At 47.0% G+C, this 19,398-nt stretch overlaps 2 protein-coding genes across 6 annotated transcripts in view; one reads left to right on the forward strand and one right to left on the reverse strand.

The window, feature by feature from the left end:
• LOC125716512 (semaphorin-6B-like) overlaps positions 1 to 12,700 on the forward strand; it is a 56,266-nt gene extending 43,566 nt beyond the window's left edge. For all 4 annotated transcript variants that reach the window (XM_048988899.1, XM_048988900.1, XM_048988901.1 and 1 more), the window contains 7 exons: positions 850 to 981; positions 1,157 to 1,306; positions 2,008 to 2,187; positions 2,660 to 2,800; positions 2,959 to 3,036; positions 4,812 to 4,870; positions 8,811 to 12,700. In XM_048988899.1, the coding sequence (XP_048844856.1) occupies positions 850 to 981; positions 1,157 to 1,306; positions 2,008 to 2,187; positions 2,660 to 2,800; positions 2,959 to 3,036; positions 4,812 to 4,870; positions 8,811 to 9,733 (1,663 nt within the window). In that variant the 3' untranslated portion in view covers positions 9,734 to 12,700. The remainder of the gene's footprint in view (positions 1 to 849; positions 982 to 1,156; positions 1,307 to 2,007; positions 2,188 to 2,659; positions 2,801 to 2,958; positions 3,037 to 4,811; positions 4,871 to 8,810) is intronic.
• Positions 12,701 to 13,125: 425 nt separating this feature from the next.
• Positions 13,126 to 16,920, reverse strand: gpr35b (G-protein coupled receptor 35 b). 2 transcript variants are annotated; one of them, XM_048989009.1, is made up of 2 exons: positions 16,858 to 16,920; positions 13,126 to 14,266 (listed from the first exon to the last, which is right to left on the reverse strand). In XM_048989009.1, the coding sequence occupies exons 1-2, from the start codon at positions 16,870 to 16,872 to the stop codon at positions 13,400 to 13,402; spliced, it is 882 nt and encodes a 293-aa protein (XP_048844966.1). In that variant the 5' UTR covers positions 16,873 to 16,920; the 3' UTR covers positions 13,126 to 13,399. The 2 variants fall into 2 exon arrangements, with proteins under 2 accessions (XP_048844966.1, XP_048844967.1); XM_048989010.1 differs by lacking the exon at positions 16,858 to 16,920 and adding an exon at positions 15,193 to 16,851.
• Positions 16,921 to 19,398: the final 2,478 nt, after the last annotated feature.

Below are 19,398 nucleotides of genomic sequence, written 5' to 3' on the forward strand. Positions count from 1 at the left end.
CCACCTCTGAGCCAATCACAGGCTGTCACATCGAGCCTCACACAGAGGTTGTGGGGAACCAGTCCAGCTCAACCATCCAATCACAACTCAAAGCCCGCTCAGCCATCCAATCCGGTGACGACTGGGAAGTGTGGCTGCTGGAGTTGCTTCCTGATGCGGCACCATGGGGCACAGCAGTTGGCCGGTCCATCCGGCTCTCCCTGTGTCTGCCGTCCGCTGAGCAATTCAATCGCCGGGCCGGAGTGTTCCCATGCTATCGTTTGGAAAAACAGCCTGTCTCTCCAGGGGCCTTTCATGGCACAGAATTCCCACAATGTAATTTGCTTTAACAAATTCAGAACACTGCTTTTATGTGAGTGTGATGAGCAGCCTGTGGTCCTCTTAAAGATAATGAAAAGCATATTTACATCTAAAGAGATATTTACAAAGTGTGCCCTGTTTTATAATTCAAGAGTGTGCTGAGTTTACTACTGGCTCACATGAGAAGCTTAACATTAATGAATATCGACTGCATCGCAAGGGAAGATGGAGGGGGTTTATGGGCCGTGTGGTTATGAGGCATATGGCAGAAGTTATGGCCGACGTTCCTCCATAGGAAAGCTCTCCATTTTTTCCCTGCAAGTCAGGTCCACTGGATTGACGGAGACCATAAATGCAGCAGAATCTCTATGAGAGTAAATTGTTCCTGGAAAACTCCCTCTGGATAGTGGAGATGGTCTTGCATTGTATTACACCACACTGAGGTCGAGCATTTAAAGCGGTAGAGTAGCATGCCTGTCGGTTGACGTGTGTGAGGGTATCTTCTGCGGTGGAGGTCTCTTGCTGATGCTGGTTGTCCACATTCCGCAGCATTCCTGGGTCAGCCGTGTGCGCCTTCGACATGCAGAAGCTGGCCCGGGTGTTTGAGGGCCGCTTCAAGGAGCAGAAGTCCTCTGAGTCCATCTGGACACCGGTCCCAGATGAACTGGTCCCCCAGCCCAGGTAGGTATTCCCCATGAGCTGGGCATTCTTGGATCCATCTCCACATCTTCACCTATGTGAGCAACTATGGTGCTGCTCACAACATCACCACCAGTATGACCAGTACGACATTAGAATGACCTCCCATCAAGTCCTCGTAAACATATCCCACCCTTCCCCTGACCTTTGTTCTTAGGCCAGGGGGCTGTGCCATCCATGGGTCAAAGTTCAACTCCTCCACCGCCTTCCCGGATGAGGTGCTAAATTTTGTGAAGACTCACCCGCTGATGGATGAAACAGTGCCCTCGCTCGGTCAGAGACCTTGGATTGTGAAGACAATGGTCAGGTGAGCTATCATCTCGTTCATCACCAACAGCTCCACAATGGGGCCCAAAAAGGGTTTAGGGACTCAGAAATATTAATAAGTCTGTGCGAATCCCAGTTTATAATAACAAAGTCCACTTTACAACTTGCTGTAAAGATTAAGTATGAACTCTCCAGCAGACTCCAAATATGAGGCTGTGCCAGGTATGTTCCCACATAAACACTGTACTTTGTATCTTTCTAAGTACTGGATTATTACCAATGATGTATCTGTTATTTAGGATGGAACATTCTATGTAATTCGATGCAGTCCTGCACAACTGGTTTTATTCTGAGGATATAAATCCTTAGAAATCTTTCTGGTTTTCCACCAGCTACACTTGGTATCCCACTGTTTCCAGTTGTTTTTTTTTAAGTCCTAATGGGCAATCATCAACCACATGGGGAGATGTAATCCAGACCAAAGGCACCCGGCTGGCATTTACACTCACAGAGCATCATCAAAAGACACCGGCATAGTGTAAAATCTTGCACTTTACGAAAATATCCAAAGTGACATTAATACGGCGCGATTGTAACTAGAACAGTATCCCGCATGTCTTGTGAGCCAGCAAGCATTATTTCCTGCTATGAGAAGCACACTCTGCTATGTGGAACACAGGTAACAAGTAAGACTGGTGGGAACAGGGAGAAGGAGCTGTCATCTCCTTCTTATCCCTTCAGGTACCAGCTGAATATGATGGAGGTGGACACAGAGGCGGGGCCAAACAGGGACCGCACCGTCCTCTTCCTGGGCTCCACCAGAGGGACCGTCCTCAAATTCCTCATCGTGCCTGACAGGGACAACCCCACGACCACCACCAGTGTGTTCCTCGAGGAGCTTGAGGGCTACAACCCAGACAAGTGAGCATCCCTTAAACAACTAAAATATGCTACCAACCACAAACACTGTTTAATAAAGCTCTCTGCTTAGCCGTTTAACAAAGCTCACTAAGATCTGCATTAAATAGACAGTTCTTTTGCAGCTCGACGAGCAGAGTATTGCACTAACAACACAAGGGTTGTGGGCTCAAATCCCAGGGAGCACACATAAATTGTAACCCTTCCCCCTACTGTAAATTACTTTGGATACATGTGTCAGATGAACTGAATAAATATAAGGGAACCGGAAGCACAGAGGAGGCTCTCTCTAGGACCTGACTTGTGAATCATAGCTACTTTGCAGCCACTGTGCTGCTGTTGCGTGTGAGTGATTCCCAGGAAGGCCTGTCCAACAGGCCGTCTGCAATCCTGCAGTAGTGATGGGCTGGACTTGACCATATCTTTTACCCCGGAAAAGCCCTGAGTCGTGTCCACCGCGTTTTTCCCCGGCCAGGTGTGGCGAGGACACTCCCCAAGCTCGCTCTCTGCTCTCCATGGTGCTGGACCGGCCCAGTGCCTCTCTGCTCTTGGCCTTCTCGTCCTGTGTGGTGCAGGTATCAGTGGCTCGGTGTCAGCTCTACGCCGGCTGCACAAAGTGAGTCAGACCGCCATCGCAGAGCATGCTCATTCCCGCCCGCAAAGATCCACACGCACGCGGACAGCTGCCCGCTCTCACACACACTGACGCTCACAGCGATACAGCAGCGGCACAAAGTCTCCAGCCCCCCTCTCACGTCCGCCGTCTGTCCCCAGGACCTGCATCGCCTCACGGGACCCGTACTGCGGCTGGACCCGAGGAAACACCTGTTCCTTCCTCAGACCGGGGACCAGGTGAGAAATCAGCCTCACCCATGCGCTTATTTCAATACTAAGTACAATGTGCAGTGAAATGCACAGTTACTGCCAGAGGGTTACCAGGGGGATATAAGTCAAAAGGACATAAGACATCCGCAATAAGCTTTAAACATTAAACAATGATGATACATATTCATAGTGTACTGGCACTTGTGTGTGAGTTTGTGTATGTGTGTGTATGTGTTTCAGTATGCATAGAGTTTCTGTATTTCTTTGTGTATTTGTGTGTCAGAGTGTGTTTGTGTATCTGTGAACATGCCAGTTTTTTTGTGTGTGCATGTGTTTGCTCATGGGTAGTAAGGGCATATGTATTTACACGCACAACTTCTGCCCTGTGATTGAATGAGTTTGTGTACATCTGTGTGTTTGTGTTTATGGGTGTGCATGTGTTGGTGGGTGTGCATGTGTTGCTTTGCCTGACAGAGACAATGCGTATGTGTGTGTGTGTGTTTGTGTGTGTGTGGGTCATGTTTATATATCATTGTGGGGACCAAATGTCTCCACGATGTGAGAAAAGCCTGTTATTTTGATATTGTAGGGACCATTTCAGTCCCCACAAGGGGAAACTCATTTTTATGAAAATCTATGACTACAATCAAAAAACCAAAAACGCCAAAAATCTTGTATTTTGTTTAGTTATTTATAGTTAAGCTTAGTGCTGTCATGAGGATGCTGTCATGTTGGGATTAGAGTTTTGCTTGTAGAAATGAATGGAGAGTCCCCACCAAGACTTGAATACAATCATGTGTGTGTGTGTGTGTGTGTGTGTGTACGTCTGAGTCTCCTCTGTCCAATCCTCCAATTCACTAATGAATGAACGGCCAGGAGAGGAAGGTCAGCAGGATGGAGAATGTGTACAGGAACATTTAGGATGTATGGTTTAGACCAAGGGGATCCTCACGCCCCCTAAAATTCTCACCAGGGCAGCTACATCCAGGTAAACATTATTTATGAACCTAAAAGCCATTCCGACACAGTGAGGCTGCACAAATTGGCATCATATAACAGCCACAATAATGAAGAGAAATCAGGCATTTCCACTTCATAAAACGATTATTTTGTTTTTGTTTTTTTTTTCTTGACGGCTTCACCGCAGTGCTTGGTTTCGTCGGCAGTAGTGCCTCCATTCCCCCCCCCCCCCCCCCCCCCGCCTACATGCACTGCTGAGTGACGCTCCTGCGCTGTCGGCTTGTCACGCACGCCACAGACGCGATTCATTTTTTATAACAAACACTGCGCTCCCACGCTGTGTTTTCGCCATGATTAGCTCGCGAGACTTCTCCACTCGCTACTGAAAAGTAAGTAAAGGTGAATCTTCCTCAGCCTCCAGGTTGGGAACCTTTGAGTTTACTTTGCCTGTACTTACATTTCAAGCCCTTTTGGCTTTTAAATCAAATGTTAATTGCTGCAGAAAGGTCAAAGCACTCAGCGAGTTACACAGCGAGTTACGCAGCAAGTTCCTTTAAGAGAGGATTGCCTGTCTGCAGAGCTAACCAAATAATCCAAGAGGTCTCGCACGTCGCGACACAATACAGGCAATTTTGAGATGCCGATTCATCCGAGTGCATCTTTTTGGAATGCGGGAAGGAACCGGAGAAAACATCGGGAGAACCTGCAAATTCTGCACACTTAGACGTAGAGGATGGAAGCTAATTTCTTTGCACTATGTGGACACACATCGGGGGTGCAGGTGTTCCAGCATAGCGTAAAATAATGAAGATGAACCACTTTCCCTCTCCCTTCTGTGGCAGGTTGCCATTTGAGCAGGACGTGGACCACGGGAACACGTCCCATCTGGGTGACTGCGACGGTAAGATTTTCGCCGGGCGGCAAAACACGGGGGGGGGGGGGTCCACTTGTCCCGCCAAAGGTTTTATCTGCCCCATCATCAGTACTTCAACCTGACTTTTAAATAGCATAGTTACTGGAACACGAGCCAGCATTGTGTTGCCAAAAAGGCATCCGTGCCAGACAGAATCCCCCCTTGCCCTTCCTTTGTGCTTGTTTTGAAGTCAATTGGCCTTTAAGAAAAAAAGCAATATGTCCACCGTGGCAAGATCTACAGCCTGGGAAGTCCATCAGAGGCTGAAACAATCCACTGATGTGAATAACCCCGTACCAATAGGCAACGTGCATGCGTACATGCGTACATAGACTCCATTCAGGTCAACACGTTTCTGTCATTACTCAGACTGGATCCTTTATTTGTGGATATGACAGCCTGGTTTGCAGACACCAGTTTGTCTGAGGTGCTGGGAGGAAACTGCCATATCCTGCTTTTGTAAAAAAAAAAAAACAATAGTAATAAATGAGTCTTTTAATCTAAATGCTGTAGTCTGTCGTAACCGATCAGCAGAGGGTTATAATCACAAAGAGCTCACCATTATACACTAGCGAGGAGCATTGCGAAGGAACACACCTATTTTAATCGATCGGGCGGCACCTGCCCAGAGAAACGTTTTGGGGAGTAGAGGACCTCTCCAGCCTCTGTTTTTGCGGTTGCTCCTCGGCCCCTTCAGGTACCGCTTCGCTATCGCGGCTTTTCCGCTAGCCGGTAACAGATGGGAACGATTACGGGCGCCGCCAGAGAAACGTTTTCAGCAGCAGCGCCGATGTTTTGACTGCGAGGAGCGGTAGCCGCTGTCGTGGTTTTGCTGCGGAACGGCAGCTCGGCAAGGAAAAAAAAATAAAAAAATCACGAGAAGGGGAACGTGGAGTAGATGTTGCGGAGGCCCTCTGGGGAAGCTGAGACCTGTCAGTGGCCATTTAGATCCGGTCAGAATGCTTGATATGTTTTCCATATGGGAGCCTCGCTCTGTATGTGTTTATGCACCATTAAAAAAATCTACCTCCTCCAGCTTTAGCCGAGTGACATTTTTGCCTTTCGGAGCAGGGTTACCTCAAATCATGACGTCAAGCTTATACAACCGGCTTGGGCCAGCATGGTCACTCATCCGTGTCGAAATTTATTTTTAACCGCGCTTTTACGGCACGGGTGCGAACGTGGGCGCTCCCTTGTTATTGGGCTCAATGGGGCTGTTGTGTTGCCACGGCGAATTCAGGAAGCCCCGCCCACCGGCTGGCACAGGGCCGCGAAGCACACGCACTATCCGCTAAGATGGTCACGTCCGCCGTCCCCGTTACGCCACGCTTGACTTGGCGAACTTCTGGCTCTCCGAGAGTCAGTCTGTGTTACTGGAAAACAGGCTGCCCATCTGCAAGGAGTCTGGCGGGAGGCAACACCCACCGGCTGGGGGGGGGGAAGGGGGGGGGGGGGGCTCAGGGGGGTTAATGAAGGGAGAGTTCAATATGGCCCACAGCAGAATGGCTATTCATTAGAGACCCGCAGAGAGTTCAGACGAATGAGAAGACACAAAGCGGGGGGGGGGGGGGGGGGGTGGGAGGGGTTGAAGCCCTGGAGACCAGAAAGGAACGGGAGGTAGATGAAGCTCAGGTTGCCGTGGGGACGGAGTATAGAGATGGGAGTAGGAGAGGATGCAGATGAGGACAGCTGTTGAGAATTCCTTCCTGCCCATCACCACAGACAAGATGTCTGTACCCCCCCCCACGGTAACCAAACCTCACTGGTTTTTCTCCCCACCCCATTTACTGTAGTGCTCTCAGTGTCGGCGCCATGGTGGGCCACTGGAGGAGATGGGGGGGGGGAGACTAGCCCTCCCTAAACAACCATATGTGCCCTCCAAAAAAATTCACCCCCCCAGTTGGCAGCTTTTTCCATTGACACCCCCATCTCACCGTCGACAACTTTTCCTATAACCCGCCCCCCCACCCCTGTTGCTCCCTCCCCCCCTTTGAAAATCTCAGCCCTGGCCTTTACATTTGTTCTGGCGCATAGACTCCGAGCTTACAGGATACTGACAGCCATCATGCAGGCCAAATCCCAGCAAAGTTCTGAAAGGGAGCTGGACCTCAGATCCAAAGCTGTCTGAAGCCTTTCAGCTGGACTCTAATTAGAGCTCAGCCACTGCACTAACAATGTTGTGATGCCATCTGGTTTCGTTATTTTCCATAACCGCTTATCTAATGCAGGGTCACGGTGAACCGGGTCGTGACTGAACTTAACTGGGAAAAAGTTCAGTGCAACAGAGTGTGGCGGCCAGCTCATATTTTAACTCGGCGCAGCTGGTGAGAGCAGAGCTGCCCAGGAAATAGGGGACAATGCCTGATATCGTCATATTAACACCACCGCTGCTGATGGCAGTGCCAGACACTGCACAGGACCACTGCCACTTAATGTGAATGAAGAGTTCATTTTAGGCAAAGTGCTGTGTGCAGAGTGGCACTCACTGGCACTGTTAAATAGCGTCCATCCACATATAGGCATAGTCCTCGCTCTTTCGTTTTGCGGTCGCTAACTGATCAAAGAGTGAAATGCACAAGAGTTTAGCTACAGTACATCTGCTCGATGTTTACATGACAGCAAGATTTTGGCATTTGGAAATGAGGGTTGCCCTGTCCTGCTGAAACAACGCAGAGGAAATAAACCGGTTAGGGTTGTTAAGGAGCTGTAGAAATGTAAAAATAAACACAAAAGGACATAAAGGAAAATGTGATAATTACGTGGTAAATGCAGTTTCATGCAGATTTGCTCGATAACTTTGTTTAACGTGGGATTACATGGAATTAGGCATCACGTATAAACAAAAATTCTTATTTGACAACTGAACCAAATTTTTGCAGAAACCCAGAGTGCATAAAGTAGCTATAGGAGAACAGTCTGTCGGGAAAAACAACATGCAAGTACAAATCCATTCATTCATTCATTCATTCATTCAACAGTCATGTAACTTTAACGATAAACCTCTGGGTTTTTGCCAGTGGCATTTCATAGAGTTACCTTGGCTGACAAACTTCTCCTCTTACTCATATCATATTTTGGTGGAGTTTGTTTCACTAACAAAGAACCAACATACATTTTCCAGCAAATAAAGATTTCGTAGGAGTGAGAATTGCACCCTTTGTTTCTGCAGATTATTTGATGTCGCACGTCTTGGAACATTAGTCAAACATTTCAACTCAGGATTTCTCCTGGTGTTTTTGGTGGAAGGGTGGTTTTTCACAGCTAAGTGAATTAAGCAGACAGTCAGAAGATAGATTAAAACTAGTGAAGACTGCCAACGTTGGCCGCCTGTCATGCGACGCACATTCAGATGCCGCACGTCTTTGACTTACTGCTCTTCTTGTTCAAGCCAATATGCTCTAACTGCATCTGTGGATTATCTTACGCATTATTTATTTTTATGCAACCATATGGCAGATAAAACCTAATTCTAATGATGTTTAGCACTTATTTTTCTCTGTGTCCTAATTTATCTGTTTTATTTTGACTCTAACTTGATAAAAGTTATTTTCTGAAGAGGATTTCATATTCATCTCCTAGATATTCTCCATCGGGCTGAGTGTTATAAACCTAATGAAAACGAAGAGGTTATTTCCATTTTAGTGTAATGAATAAAATTAGTTGATATGCTCACAGCGTACCTCCCTGAAGCAACAGAGAGGATCTATCCTGGGTCTTCTAAATAAAATAAGGAAGAAATGCCTGCTGTTGATGTTCACTCTTTATTCAGCCGCCCTTTATCTGCCCAAGGTCTATAACATTTTCCCACTAGGTGTCTGAATATCGTGTCTGTTTATTTGACATCCTGACCCCCATCTTGGTCTGTGTTTTGCGGCCGATGACTTGACCTCCGCCCCCCCGCTTGTCTGGGACTTCTCTCCTCCCCCAGGCCTGCCGCAGAAGAGCTTCGTGGAGGAGGTAGACAACCTGGTGTCCATCAACCTACTGGTGGTAGCTGCAGTGTCAGCTTTTGTCACCGGGGCGGTGCTGTCTGGCCTGGTGGTGTGCTGCATCATGGGGCACAAGCGGCGCCCGCGAGCTCGTGGCGCCGGGGCTGGTGCTGTGGGACGACACCGAGGCGACAAGACCCCAGGTGGGAGCGGATCTGTAGTGAGTGTCACCCGGCCTGGCGGTCCTGGTGACCGGTCCCGCCCACAAGCAGAGACCTTCTTCATGATGCCCAATGGATGGCCGGAGCCTGGGGACCTGGATGCAGGTTTGCTGCCCACACCAGAGCAAACTCCTCAGCAGCAGAAGCGGCTTCCGCCTGGTCTCCGTCTCTCCGACTCCGGTTGGGACCAGAGCCAGACGTACCTCGGGCCGGCTGGGACACCATGCCCCCTGACCTCCTCCTCTATTTATCTGAGTTCCAAGCTTCTGCAGGGCGGTGGGGGTCGACGGGAGGATCTGGCCGGAGCCAACTTCCCCATGGAGCGCCAGTGCTTCCTTTCCCTGAACCGACCCTTGGAGCAAATGGGCCGCGGAGGCGGCGGCACGGTGCTGCGTAACTCGGCGGTGGAGTACCGCTACCCGGCGACGCCCCAGGACTCGCCTGATCGCCGGAGGGTGGTCTCGGCGCCGAGTGCCCAGCTGGACTTCGGAGAAGCCCTGCGCTGGGGCCATGGGGGGTACGCCTTTGACAGCGGCGGCCCTGCTCCCCCAAACCCAGGCCACCACCGCCCCAGTTCCCACACCCACCACAACGCGGCCCGCATTCCAGGGCTGCACCAATCACGGGGGTTCAGCAACGTGCCGGACATGGGCCACTTCCTGGGCAAAGTCGCGCGCGAGCGGACTCCTTCCGGCCAATGAAAGGAAGCGATTCCGGAACACAGAACCCAGCCCTCTAAACCGACACCCCCTGAAGTCCTCTTCGCCGACACCCCCCCATGCACACACTAAGTCTGCTGCCCTCCCCCTGCATACCAATCATACGCAGACATTTGCTAACCGTGTGACGATATGACACGAAGCCGATAACAGGAGATACTGAGGCGCTCGAAAAGCACTTTACTGAGAATCCGGCGTGATTCCTGTTACGAAGCAATCGACTCTAGATCAGCCAAGTTAATGTAACACGTCCATCCGATGCGTGACAGGCAAATGGCGTGCGAAGGAACTTGGGAATTCATGAGTCAGTATTGACCGTGGACTGCACACTCCACACCCTGGCCTAATGTGAAATATGGTGAGAAATTGCTGGGGTTGTCACTGCAGAAAAACCCATCAGAGGAATGTAAGCAGAATGCCAGCAGGCAGTGCTGCCCGTAATGGCGGGTTATGTTTGGGGCCCTCTAGTGGACACTTGAAGCACTCTCAGCTGGAGCACACTACTGGATGGTTGCTCCAACACAAAGTTATTTGTATGTAATTCAAAGTGGGAATGTAATGGAGAAGAAGGGACCAAGAGGAGAGAAAGTATAAGACTCTTCATTTGATGTGTCACTACCAGGATTCTAGTAGGAAGACTCTCAACTCCAAACTAGCTGAACTAGTGCATACAGATACACACCTGGCGCCACCTATAGGTGGTTCGGAAATGGCCGCCATGCCACATCCCTCAGCCCAATAACTTGTGACTGTGTGGGCTGGACTCTTCCTCTCTCATCCTTTGCTACTTCTCTTCTCCCATGACCTCATTGTAGTGTCGGGGCGTTTTGTACAAGGCCTTCGTTCAGTACGGGACAGAGCCATTGTGGGGGCTGAGCTCTTTGCGTCTCCTTGTTTAAAATTGTGATGGCCCTTATCGGCGTGATTTATTACCCCCTCCCCAACTCCTTATGAGCCACTGTTACTTGTAACCCGCAGCCCCAGGATTTGTACTCGAAGGTTATTGGTGTTCGCTGGTAGATTCCAGGCCCGTGAGCAGCCAATGAGCTGCCCTGTTCTCATTTGTCCACTCGCATATACACACACACATACAAACATGCACACGTATGAAAAACAGAGAGTCACACATTCAAATACAAGGCAACATGCGTCGAAAGGCAGATGCAGACCGATCTCCCCTCCCAGGTCTGCGTGGTCGTCTTTCTGGAGCAAGAAACAGGCCTGGAGTTGAACTAGTGGGCGCCAATTATCTGTGCGCAAAGCTCCATAATGAACCACGCAAGGATCTGCTATAGACACTCTGGGAACGATTTAAGCCGAGGCATTTTAATGTGCTTCAGATCTCCGCCCCTGGCTGAGTTACCTTCATTTAGTGGAGTGATTCAGTCATTTCAGGCTGCGGTTAAAATGAAGAGCCCGGTATTAAAAATCAGGTCTGATGTTGGAAGCAAAGACAACCACAATAAAAAGCCTGGGGAAAGGTGTTACATTGTGTTTCTGTGTGTGGATATGAGTGTGTAAAGTTCTTTGTATCGTGTGCTCTCTGATATGTGTGTACTTGTGATAGGATCTTTGTGTGTGTGTGTAGTATTCTTTGCTTCTTTGTGTGACTGCATTTGTACAAGCCACCCACATACCCCCCCCCCCCCCACCCCCTCTTGTCCTAGCATTCCAGCACTGCCCATTACCATCATTGCCCCCTCAGTAAAGGGCCGTCCCGGGCAGGACCAGCCCGTGAACACTACAACCAGAAAGCGGCGGACGCCTCCCTCACATTTATGAGCTCCATAAGGCCACTGTGACAGCGGTTATTGGACCCAGCACAAATTCAATTACGCAACAAACCGGAGCCAAACTGAGGTGTGCATAGGATTTGTGCAGTTCTGCTGCTCATGAGATAACCAGATGGATAACACCGGGAAGCGATCGAGCGACCGCGGGCTAATCTCGGCGTGAACCTTCCGATCTCCTAGAAGCAAGTTGTGCTAGAAGGCGCGAACCTCGTCCCGATGTAGCTGCACAAATTGGCCACCAGATGGCGTACCCTTAACCATGGAAGAATACTTGCCATGACGCGATATGTCCCCCGTAAAAGACGCCAGCACAACGCTAAGTGTGCGACACCACGGGCAGGCACTGTCTGTGAGTGTGCCTTGAAACGAATGTGACGGATCTTTAACTCTTTGTGTGATTCACGTTACTCACACACTCGGAGGAATTGCTTCTCTCCTGAGCTACAAACTGCCCCGAATACCCCTCCGTATCCTAACGTCTTGTACTGATAATTCGTAAATTTCAAATTTGATGATAAGCACAACAACTTTCACATTGTAAAGTTGTAAACGAAAAGAACAGACCCCATTGAGTTTTTCCTCTGAATTATTCTGAATATTCTGCTTCTTTATATTAATGAAACAATGTGAAATACGTCTCTTGATTTGGCTTGAATTGTTTTTTTTTTTCTTTATTTTTTTCTTTTTTTGACCGGTGTGTGCTTTGCTGAAGAAACTGTGAACGTGAAACCAGCGATTTCTCCAATGGCAAGAGTATGGAGGCATCTAGCTTTTCACTCAGCGCAGAACTTTTTTTGGGGGGGGCGGGGGAGCCGTCTGTTGTTGCTATGGCAACGTCAGGCCCGCTGCGCTTAGAGACATTAGAGTCCTCCCTGGGTGTATTGTATGTAATCTTAGCCCTCATATGCGAGGGAAAAGCCTAAGATGGCCACTGTGTGGACAAAAGCATGTGCGTGTGTGCCTACTCTACACTAATCTTGTGTCTGGATGTCTGGCATTACTGTGGAAAACGCTCAAACACACAGACACACATATGCGCACATTCATATGCGCACTTACGCAGTTTGCCTTTACACGCATATCCTTCTCTGTTGGCCTGTCATTCAGCGGACGCTTCGTTAATCTTTTTTCTTTATAATAAACATGCAAACATGAACTCCCGTGAAGATTGAATATTCTTTCGATGCTATTACTTATTTAGCAAGTGTTCTTTCTGTAATGATGCGCATGTATATTTCAATGTGGGGAAAATGTGTTTTACACGCAAAAGCCAAACATTGATTTAAGTTTTAAAATGATGCGACCAGATGGGGGCGCTTTAGTCTCACATACACAAACGACAAAGATTTCCTGGTCTGAGGTACGTTTTAAGTAGCAAACGGCGGATAACAAGTATTTAGCTTTATATATATATAATCAGTAGTTTAAGAAGTTTGAGTAAATCATTAATAAACAGACACCGGTACATATTGACGTCCTAACTCATCGAGGCTTGAGACTCAGTCCGTCTCAGTCGTGCGCAGAACTTAGTGATTTATTTTAATTTGCGTTTTATGAAACAGAAACAGAATATCCCAGTATTATTTTATTAAACACACACTGAAAAATGTCCCCTTTTAAACTCAGTGTTGTAACGGTGACGTGGCAGTTTCAGTTTAAGTCACCTTTCCTAAGTGATACGTGCATAGCGTGAGTCCACGATGGAATACATTTTCAGCCCACTGGAAAGAGGTTTCATTCTTTTTCGAAATGAATAAAAAAATTAAAAATGAAAGTGAAAAATGAAGTGTCTTTTAAGATATTTAGCACACGCATACACCTTTTTGAACAGCTCAGAAGTGAATTCGATTTGTATTCAATCAATTCTGTATAATGTTTTCAGTAAACAATAAAATGCAACAAAATCCCAACAACAGTTTGTTGTGGCGATCCATTCACAGATCTGGTAATAACTGCCAGTCAGATTATATTGTTTACAGTTCACGGACTTTGCATTAAACCTGAGAAAAAATCCAACATGAATAGGGGAATAGCAAATGACAAACACAATTAAATTCGCCGTGATAATTCTAATGAATACCATTTTTATTTTGGCCGTCTCGTTCTTCATCAGCACGAATATTGTCTGCATTGAGCAAAGTGTTATTATAAAAAGTGGTAAAAGAAAACCTAAAATCTCCAGTAGTAATATGAACGTCTCCGACAGCGGCTCATCACTCCTCTTATAGCACATCTTCATGTGCGCAGGAAGGTTCTCCTCAATGAATGTGGCACAAATGGTGACGACTGTCACCCAGACGAGGATGCACACGCAGAAGGCAATGGTCTTCTGGGAGTCCCTGGCCCACCTCTGGAGAGGAAACTTGAGGAGCACGCAGCGGTGGATGCTGATGGCGGTCCTCGTGAAGATACTGGCGTACATGTTTATGTAGTGAGTGGACACCAGGAAGGTGCAGAAAGCGGACAGTTGCATCGGCTGGAACGCGTCGTAGATCCTAAAGGGCAGGAAAAGCACTAGGGCGCAGTTGGCCAAGGCCAGACTTAGCATATACACGTGGGTGTCATTCCAGGCTGTCATCCTGCAGAGGAACACGAAGACGGCTGAGCCGTTCACCAGGAGCCCCACGACAGCGACAGGGATGTATGCAATCCCCAAAATCAGCTTCATGCCTTCCGGTTCGGGCCCGCTGCAGTCGTTGCTTATGTTTGGCATCATCTGTGTCTAAGAAGAGATGGACAATCAAACAAAGTAAATCTGTGCAACTGGGCTTGCACTTCTGTCAAGGAAATGGACCCTTGGGACCCCCCCCCCCCCCCCCACGATCCTGCACAGGAAGAGTGAGTATGCAAAGTGGATGCATGGATTTATTTTATGTTTTCGCGTTTCATTTCTTTTTATGTTTTTCTAAAGATCTGTATTTGCTTTACATTTGTATGCAGCTGCACTGAAGTGACGTGATACATGCGCATTCAGAGAATGCATGAGTGCATTTTGCCCCAGTCTTGCCCGGATTTGCATATGTGTGCAGGTGTGGGTGTCATGATATTCAGCTCCGCTTGAAGAGGCTTCAGCCCTCTGTAAGAGAAGTGGGTCAAGGTTTGAAGTAGCAATTCTGAAGTATAACTATTCACAAGTTTTTTTTTTGCATGTTTTTGGCCTATTAAATGCACGATTTGCCCTTTGGCTGAAACGGTCTAATGAACCGAAGTCTGAAGCACAAAATGAGCTGATTGCGCCCATTTACTGCACCGGGTCGTTAACTGGCTGCAGCATCAGGTGTAAGACACGCCTTTGGATTTGCGCTACTGTGCTGTAGCAGCGATCCTATTTCCCGCGAACAGGTTTCACCTAATGATATCCCATTATAAAGCTCATATATAAAATATATATATTTAAGGGTGATAATGTCAATGAACCCTTTAGAACTGTCTGACCTGACTGATTTAAAATAGCCATCCATCAACAAGATGGTTAAGATTAATTTTCATATGTATAATGAAAATAACATGGTTATCCTCATCTCACCAGTCAATTAGCAGCACGTTTAACAAGAAATGAAATACAACGGCCTTTTGCCGCATTTTCTGCCATAACATTATGACATCACACGCACCTCATACCACCGGTTCAAATACTGTTCCACTTACCTGGTGCGGCAAGGTCTCGTACTGTGAAACAGCACACACTGCAATGACAATCAGAACCGGACTTGGCTTGTCATCTAGCTAACGCCCAGTGTAGTGTAATGTTGACTTGAGGCTGTTTTTTGCTCTGTAAGTAAGTTTGAATGATACCAAGTAAGGCACTTGACTGTAAGGGATCATTAGTTTATGCTTAGGAGAATATGGTAAGTATGATTAAATAATGGCAGCTGAGTCTGGTACAGAATATTCCTGTGCTTGTTTTATGAAATAACCAATTAATTGATACACATTTTTTCCACTAATAAATATCCATCTATCCATTTTCTGTACCTGTTTGTCTTATTTAGGGTGGTGGGGGTACAGAGCCTATAAGCACAAGGCAGGGAACATCCCAGGACAGGGAACATAACAGGACAGGGCACCAGCCCATCACAGGGCACAAGGCAAGGAACAACCCATCACAGGGCACCAACCCATCGCAGCGCACCAGCCCATCGCAGCGCACCAGCCCATCACAGGGCACACTCACACACCATTCACTCACACACGCACACCTACAGATGTATGGTTTTATTTAACGATCAAAAGTGCTAATAATAAGGTTTAGTTCTCCTGTATAGTATTCACTTTCAATTTTTGACCTAGCTTCCTATTGGTTAAACGTGCTATGTTGCCATGGAGACTGAGGTTTGTAGAAAAAATGCCGATCCCACTTGTGGTCTTTTGTCACGTACTGCTTCTGTCAGACTCATGTAATTGGTTCTCATTGAAAACCACTTTTTACATTTGAAACCTACTGTGACGTGTTTCCATGTTACAACAGGATATAAGACACACAGTGGTTTTCAACACACAGTGAACTTCAATTCAAGGCAACGTAGAAACAAGAAAAACCATAAAGGGTCTAAACCAAGGCAGGCGTCTTATAAACAGCACTGAGGTCACACAGGCAGGAAATGCATTCATATGGGAAGCTGTTTTAGCTTTAATCTATTGCTAGAGGAAATCATAAATTCAATTGTAACTAGTTAGAATGCAGAGTCTTAATATCATAAATTCAATTGTAACTAGTTAGAATGCAAAGTCTTAATATCATAAATTAAGTTGTAACTAGTTAGAATGCAGAGTCTTAATATCATAAATTCAGTTGTAACTAGTTAGAATGCAGAGTCTTAATATCATAAATTCAATTGTAACTGGTTAGAATGTAGAGTCTTGATATCAGAAATTCAGTTGTAACCTTCTATAATGCCAAGTCTTGATATCGAAAATTCAATCTTAGCTAGTAAGATTCAAAACATTTTTCTCCTTCATTTCAATAGGAGTTGGAATTAGTTCGAATGCCACATTCAAATATCAGGAATTCAATTGCAACCAGCCAGAATTCAATTGTGCAATTGAATTAGAACTAGTTACAGTAGAATTCCTGATATCAGAAATTGGCATTTTTCAAGGACTAACGTAGTGCACTAAATGGTGTCATGTCGATCTGGATTTCGTCTTCTGCTTCTAAGTAAGTAAATTAATAAATTGCTTCATTTCTTTATGGATTGTCCAGTCGAATAATATGTTTGCTTTCTTATTTCACAAACAACAGTGCTGAACAGTCTCATATAAAATGCTACGAGTGAATAGCTGATATTTTTAAACAGATATTTTTAATCTTACCTCATTTATTTCCATGAATTGACAGCGCTTGTCGGATGCAGTGTAAGATGCAGTGTATCTGTTTACACTAGTGATCTGTCACGAGGCTTGGTGGTTGGGTCCTGCCCTTCCGGAAATGTCGTTTCACTTTCTTCCAGGTTAATAAAAATATGTCATTAAATTTTTGTAAAGTTAGACATGACCTCCAGCAGAAGGACTGATTTGCTACTGAGGTGATAGAATGTTTTATTTAAAAGAGACAATATTCCAATACTAGGTTCAGAGCATAAAAATACTTCACAGTGATTATTTTACCATTAACAGCAGTGGATTACATGCAGTGCTGAAGTTACCACATGTTGCACTCATACACCAACGAAGAGTGAATAAGCTAATTGAATATGCACTGGGTAGTAGAAATGTATCTTTTAACTGAGGTTAATTTGATATATTTCTGTGCAACAGTCACAGTTGAATGTCTGCCTGGTATTTGCTGAGGAGATGTGTGAGCTGTTTGTCATGCATTTAATTAACAAAAACTTACGCTAAGAACATGAAGTGACTTAAAGAACTTCCCACAGAATCATATCATAATATATAGAGCGAGTGTGACCACAGTTACAGATATGTCATTATGTTTTCCTGTCTGTAGATTTTTCAGTTATTATTTTGGGTTCATGCTGGAAAATGTCATGGGTTAACAGGCTACCGACAGCTTTAGTACTCGTACCTGCTGTAATGTCTCCAGTCCACCGCAGGATCTAGGTCAGTGCAGGCAGGAACAGTCCCCTTCCATCTCCCATTCACACCCTCACCTGCTTTCATCTATTATCGGTTTGTTTTACATTGTTTTACTGCATCACATAAACCAGGTCAGTGTTGTAGGTTCACTACAGTCAGCTCTGTTTGGTAAATATGGGCACTTTCGCCACATGAAGCATTTCATTATTTTACCACAGCACCCAGAATGCACTCTGACGCCACAATTTGGCCCAACTGGGGAACAGGACTGTCTTCCCCCGGGTAGCTCAAAGCTTATGACGGGGTCAAGGAGAGTTTAAAAAGGACAACAAAACCATCTAAATTAGACAGCCCGGAGGAGAACTGTTCCGAGGGGACTGCTGCCACCTGATCAGCCCATTTGTACAGCTGGCACTATGCCCATGTGTTTGGAGGGCAGCGGGCACCAAGCCCACCTGTTCGGGGGCAGCTCAAACCATGCCCACCTGTTTGGGGGCAGCTGGCACCAAGCCCACCTGTTTGGGAGCAGCTTGAACCATGCCCACCTGTTTCGGGGCAGCTGGCACCATTCCCACCTGTTTGGGGGCAGTTCGAACCATGCCCACCTGTTTGGGGGCAGCTGGCACCATTCCCACCTGTTTGGGGGCAGTTCGAACCATGCCTACCTGTTTGGGGGCAGCTGGCACCATTTCCACTTGTTTGGGGGCAGCTCAAACCATACCCACCTGTTTTGGGGCAACTTGAACCATATCCACATATTTGGGGGCAACTTGAACCATACCCACTGTTTGGGGAAAGAGCTGCTTCCCCCTGTGTTGATGACCACAGTCCCATTGTTGCAACAACCTCTGTATAGTTGCCTATACTTCCCAGGAAATGTTCCTCGTCTCCTGTCCATTGTTCCAGCAGGTGACACAGGCAGGGGTCTTTACAAAGGAGGAATAATAGGACAGTGACCTCAAACTCTGCTGGAGACCAGTACTGATGGTTGAGGGGGAACAAAAGGTCTCTGGCCACCTCCTGGACAGTTATTTCCTGGCTCTTCCAACAGGGAAAAAGCAGGGATTTATAGATGATTTCCAACAAATCCCACAGTCACTCCAAGTTCGTCTTGAAGCTGAAGGCCTTGCCTCTAGGTCGGCATACAGAGGGGCCCGTCATACAGCACTGCTAACATCACCGGCTGCCAGTGAATGCAATTCCCTGCTGAGTGCCAAGCACAATGGAGAATGAGGAGTCCCACTGTCCAAACAGAGCCTTTATTGCTGACGACAAAGAAGCTACCTCTTCAGAAACTGACCCTCTGCCTTGATGCTTCCTACGGATCACTGGACACAGGTCAGCGTCTGCTTCTTACGGTCGCTGCAGTCTCTCCACAGTGAGCTTCTCTATCATCCAGACGGGAGCGGTGTCGTCAGGCCTCTGAAATGCAGGGACGTTGGCACAGGTCATCAGCATTACGAGGTAGGCGACTCAGCTGGCTCTATTTGGAAGCCCAACTCCTGTGGAGTAACCTGCCCCTCGGGCTCCTTAAAACTCAGCAGCCAGCAAAAGGCACAGTCCATTCTGAATGGCCCTATAGGGCAGAAGCATTACACAGTCACAGCAGGTAACACAGTAAGTCATCTCAAAGTGGCTTAGGGTCTTGCAGAATATACTCCATGTCCCCTCTTACTGGTGATTGCGTCAAGATTAAAGAGCTGATCAGGGTGATCTCCACTATAGGGATTTCTGCAGCAATCTCACATTTGGCACCCCAAAAGAGAATTACCACTCATTTTGTCATTTAGTGCAGGGGACGAGCATTGCTGTCAATACAGA

This window comes from Brienomyrus brachyistius, chromosome 21, assembly GCF_023856365.1.
Source record: "Brienomyrus brachyistius isolate T26 chromosome 21, BBRACH_0.4, whole genome shotgun sequence".
In the NCBI taxonomy this organism is placed as follows: Eukaryota; Metazoa; Chordata; class Actinopteri; order Osteoglossiformes; family Mormyridae; genus Brienomyrus; species Brienomyrus brachyistius.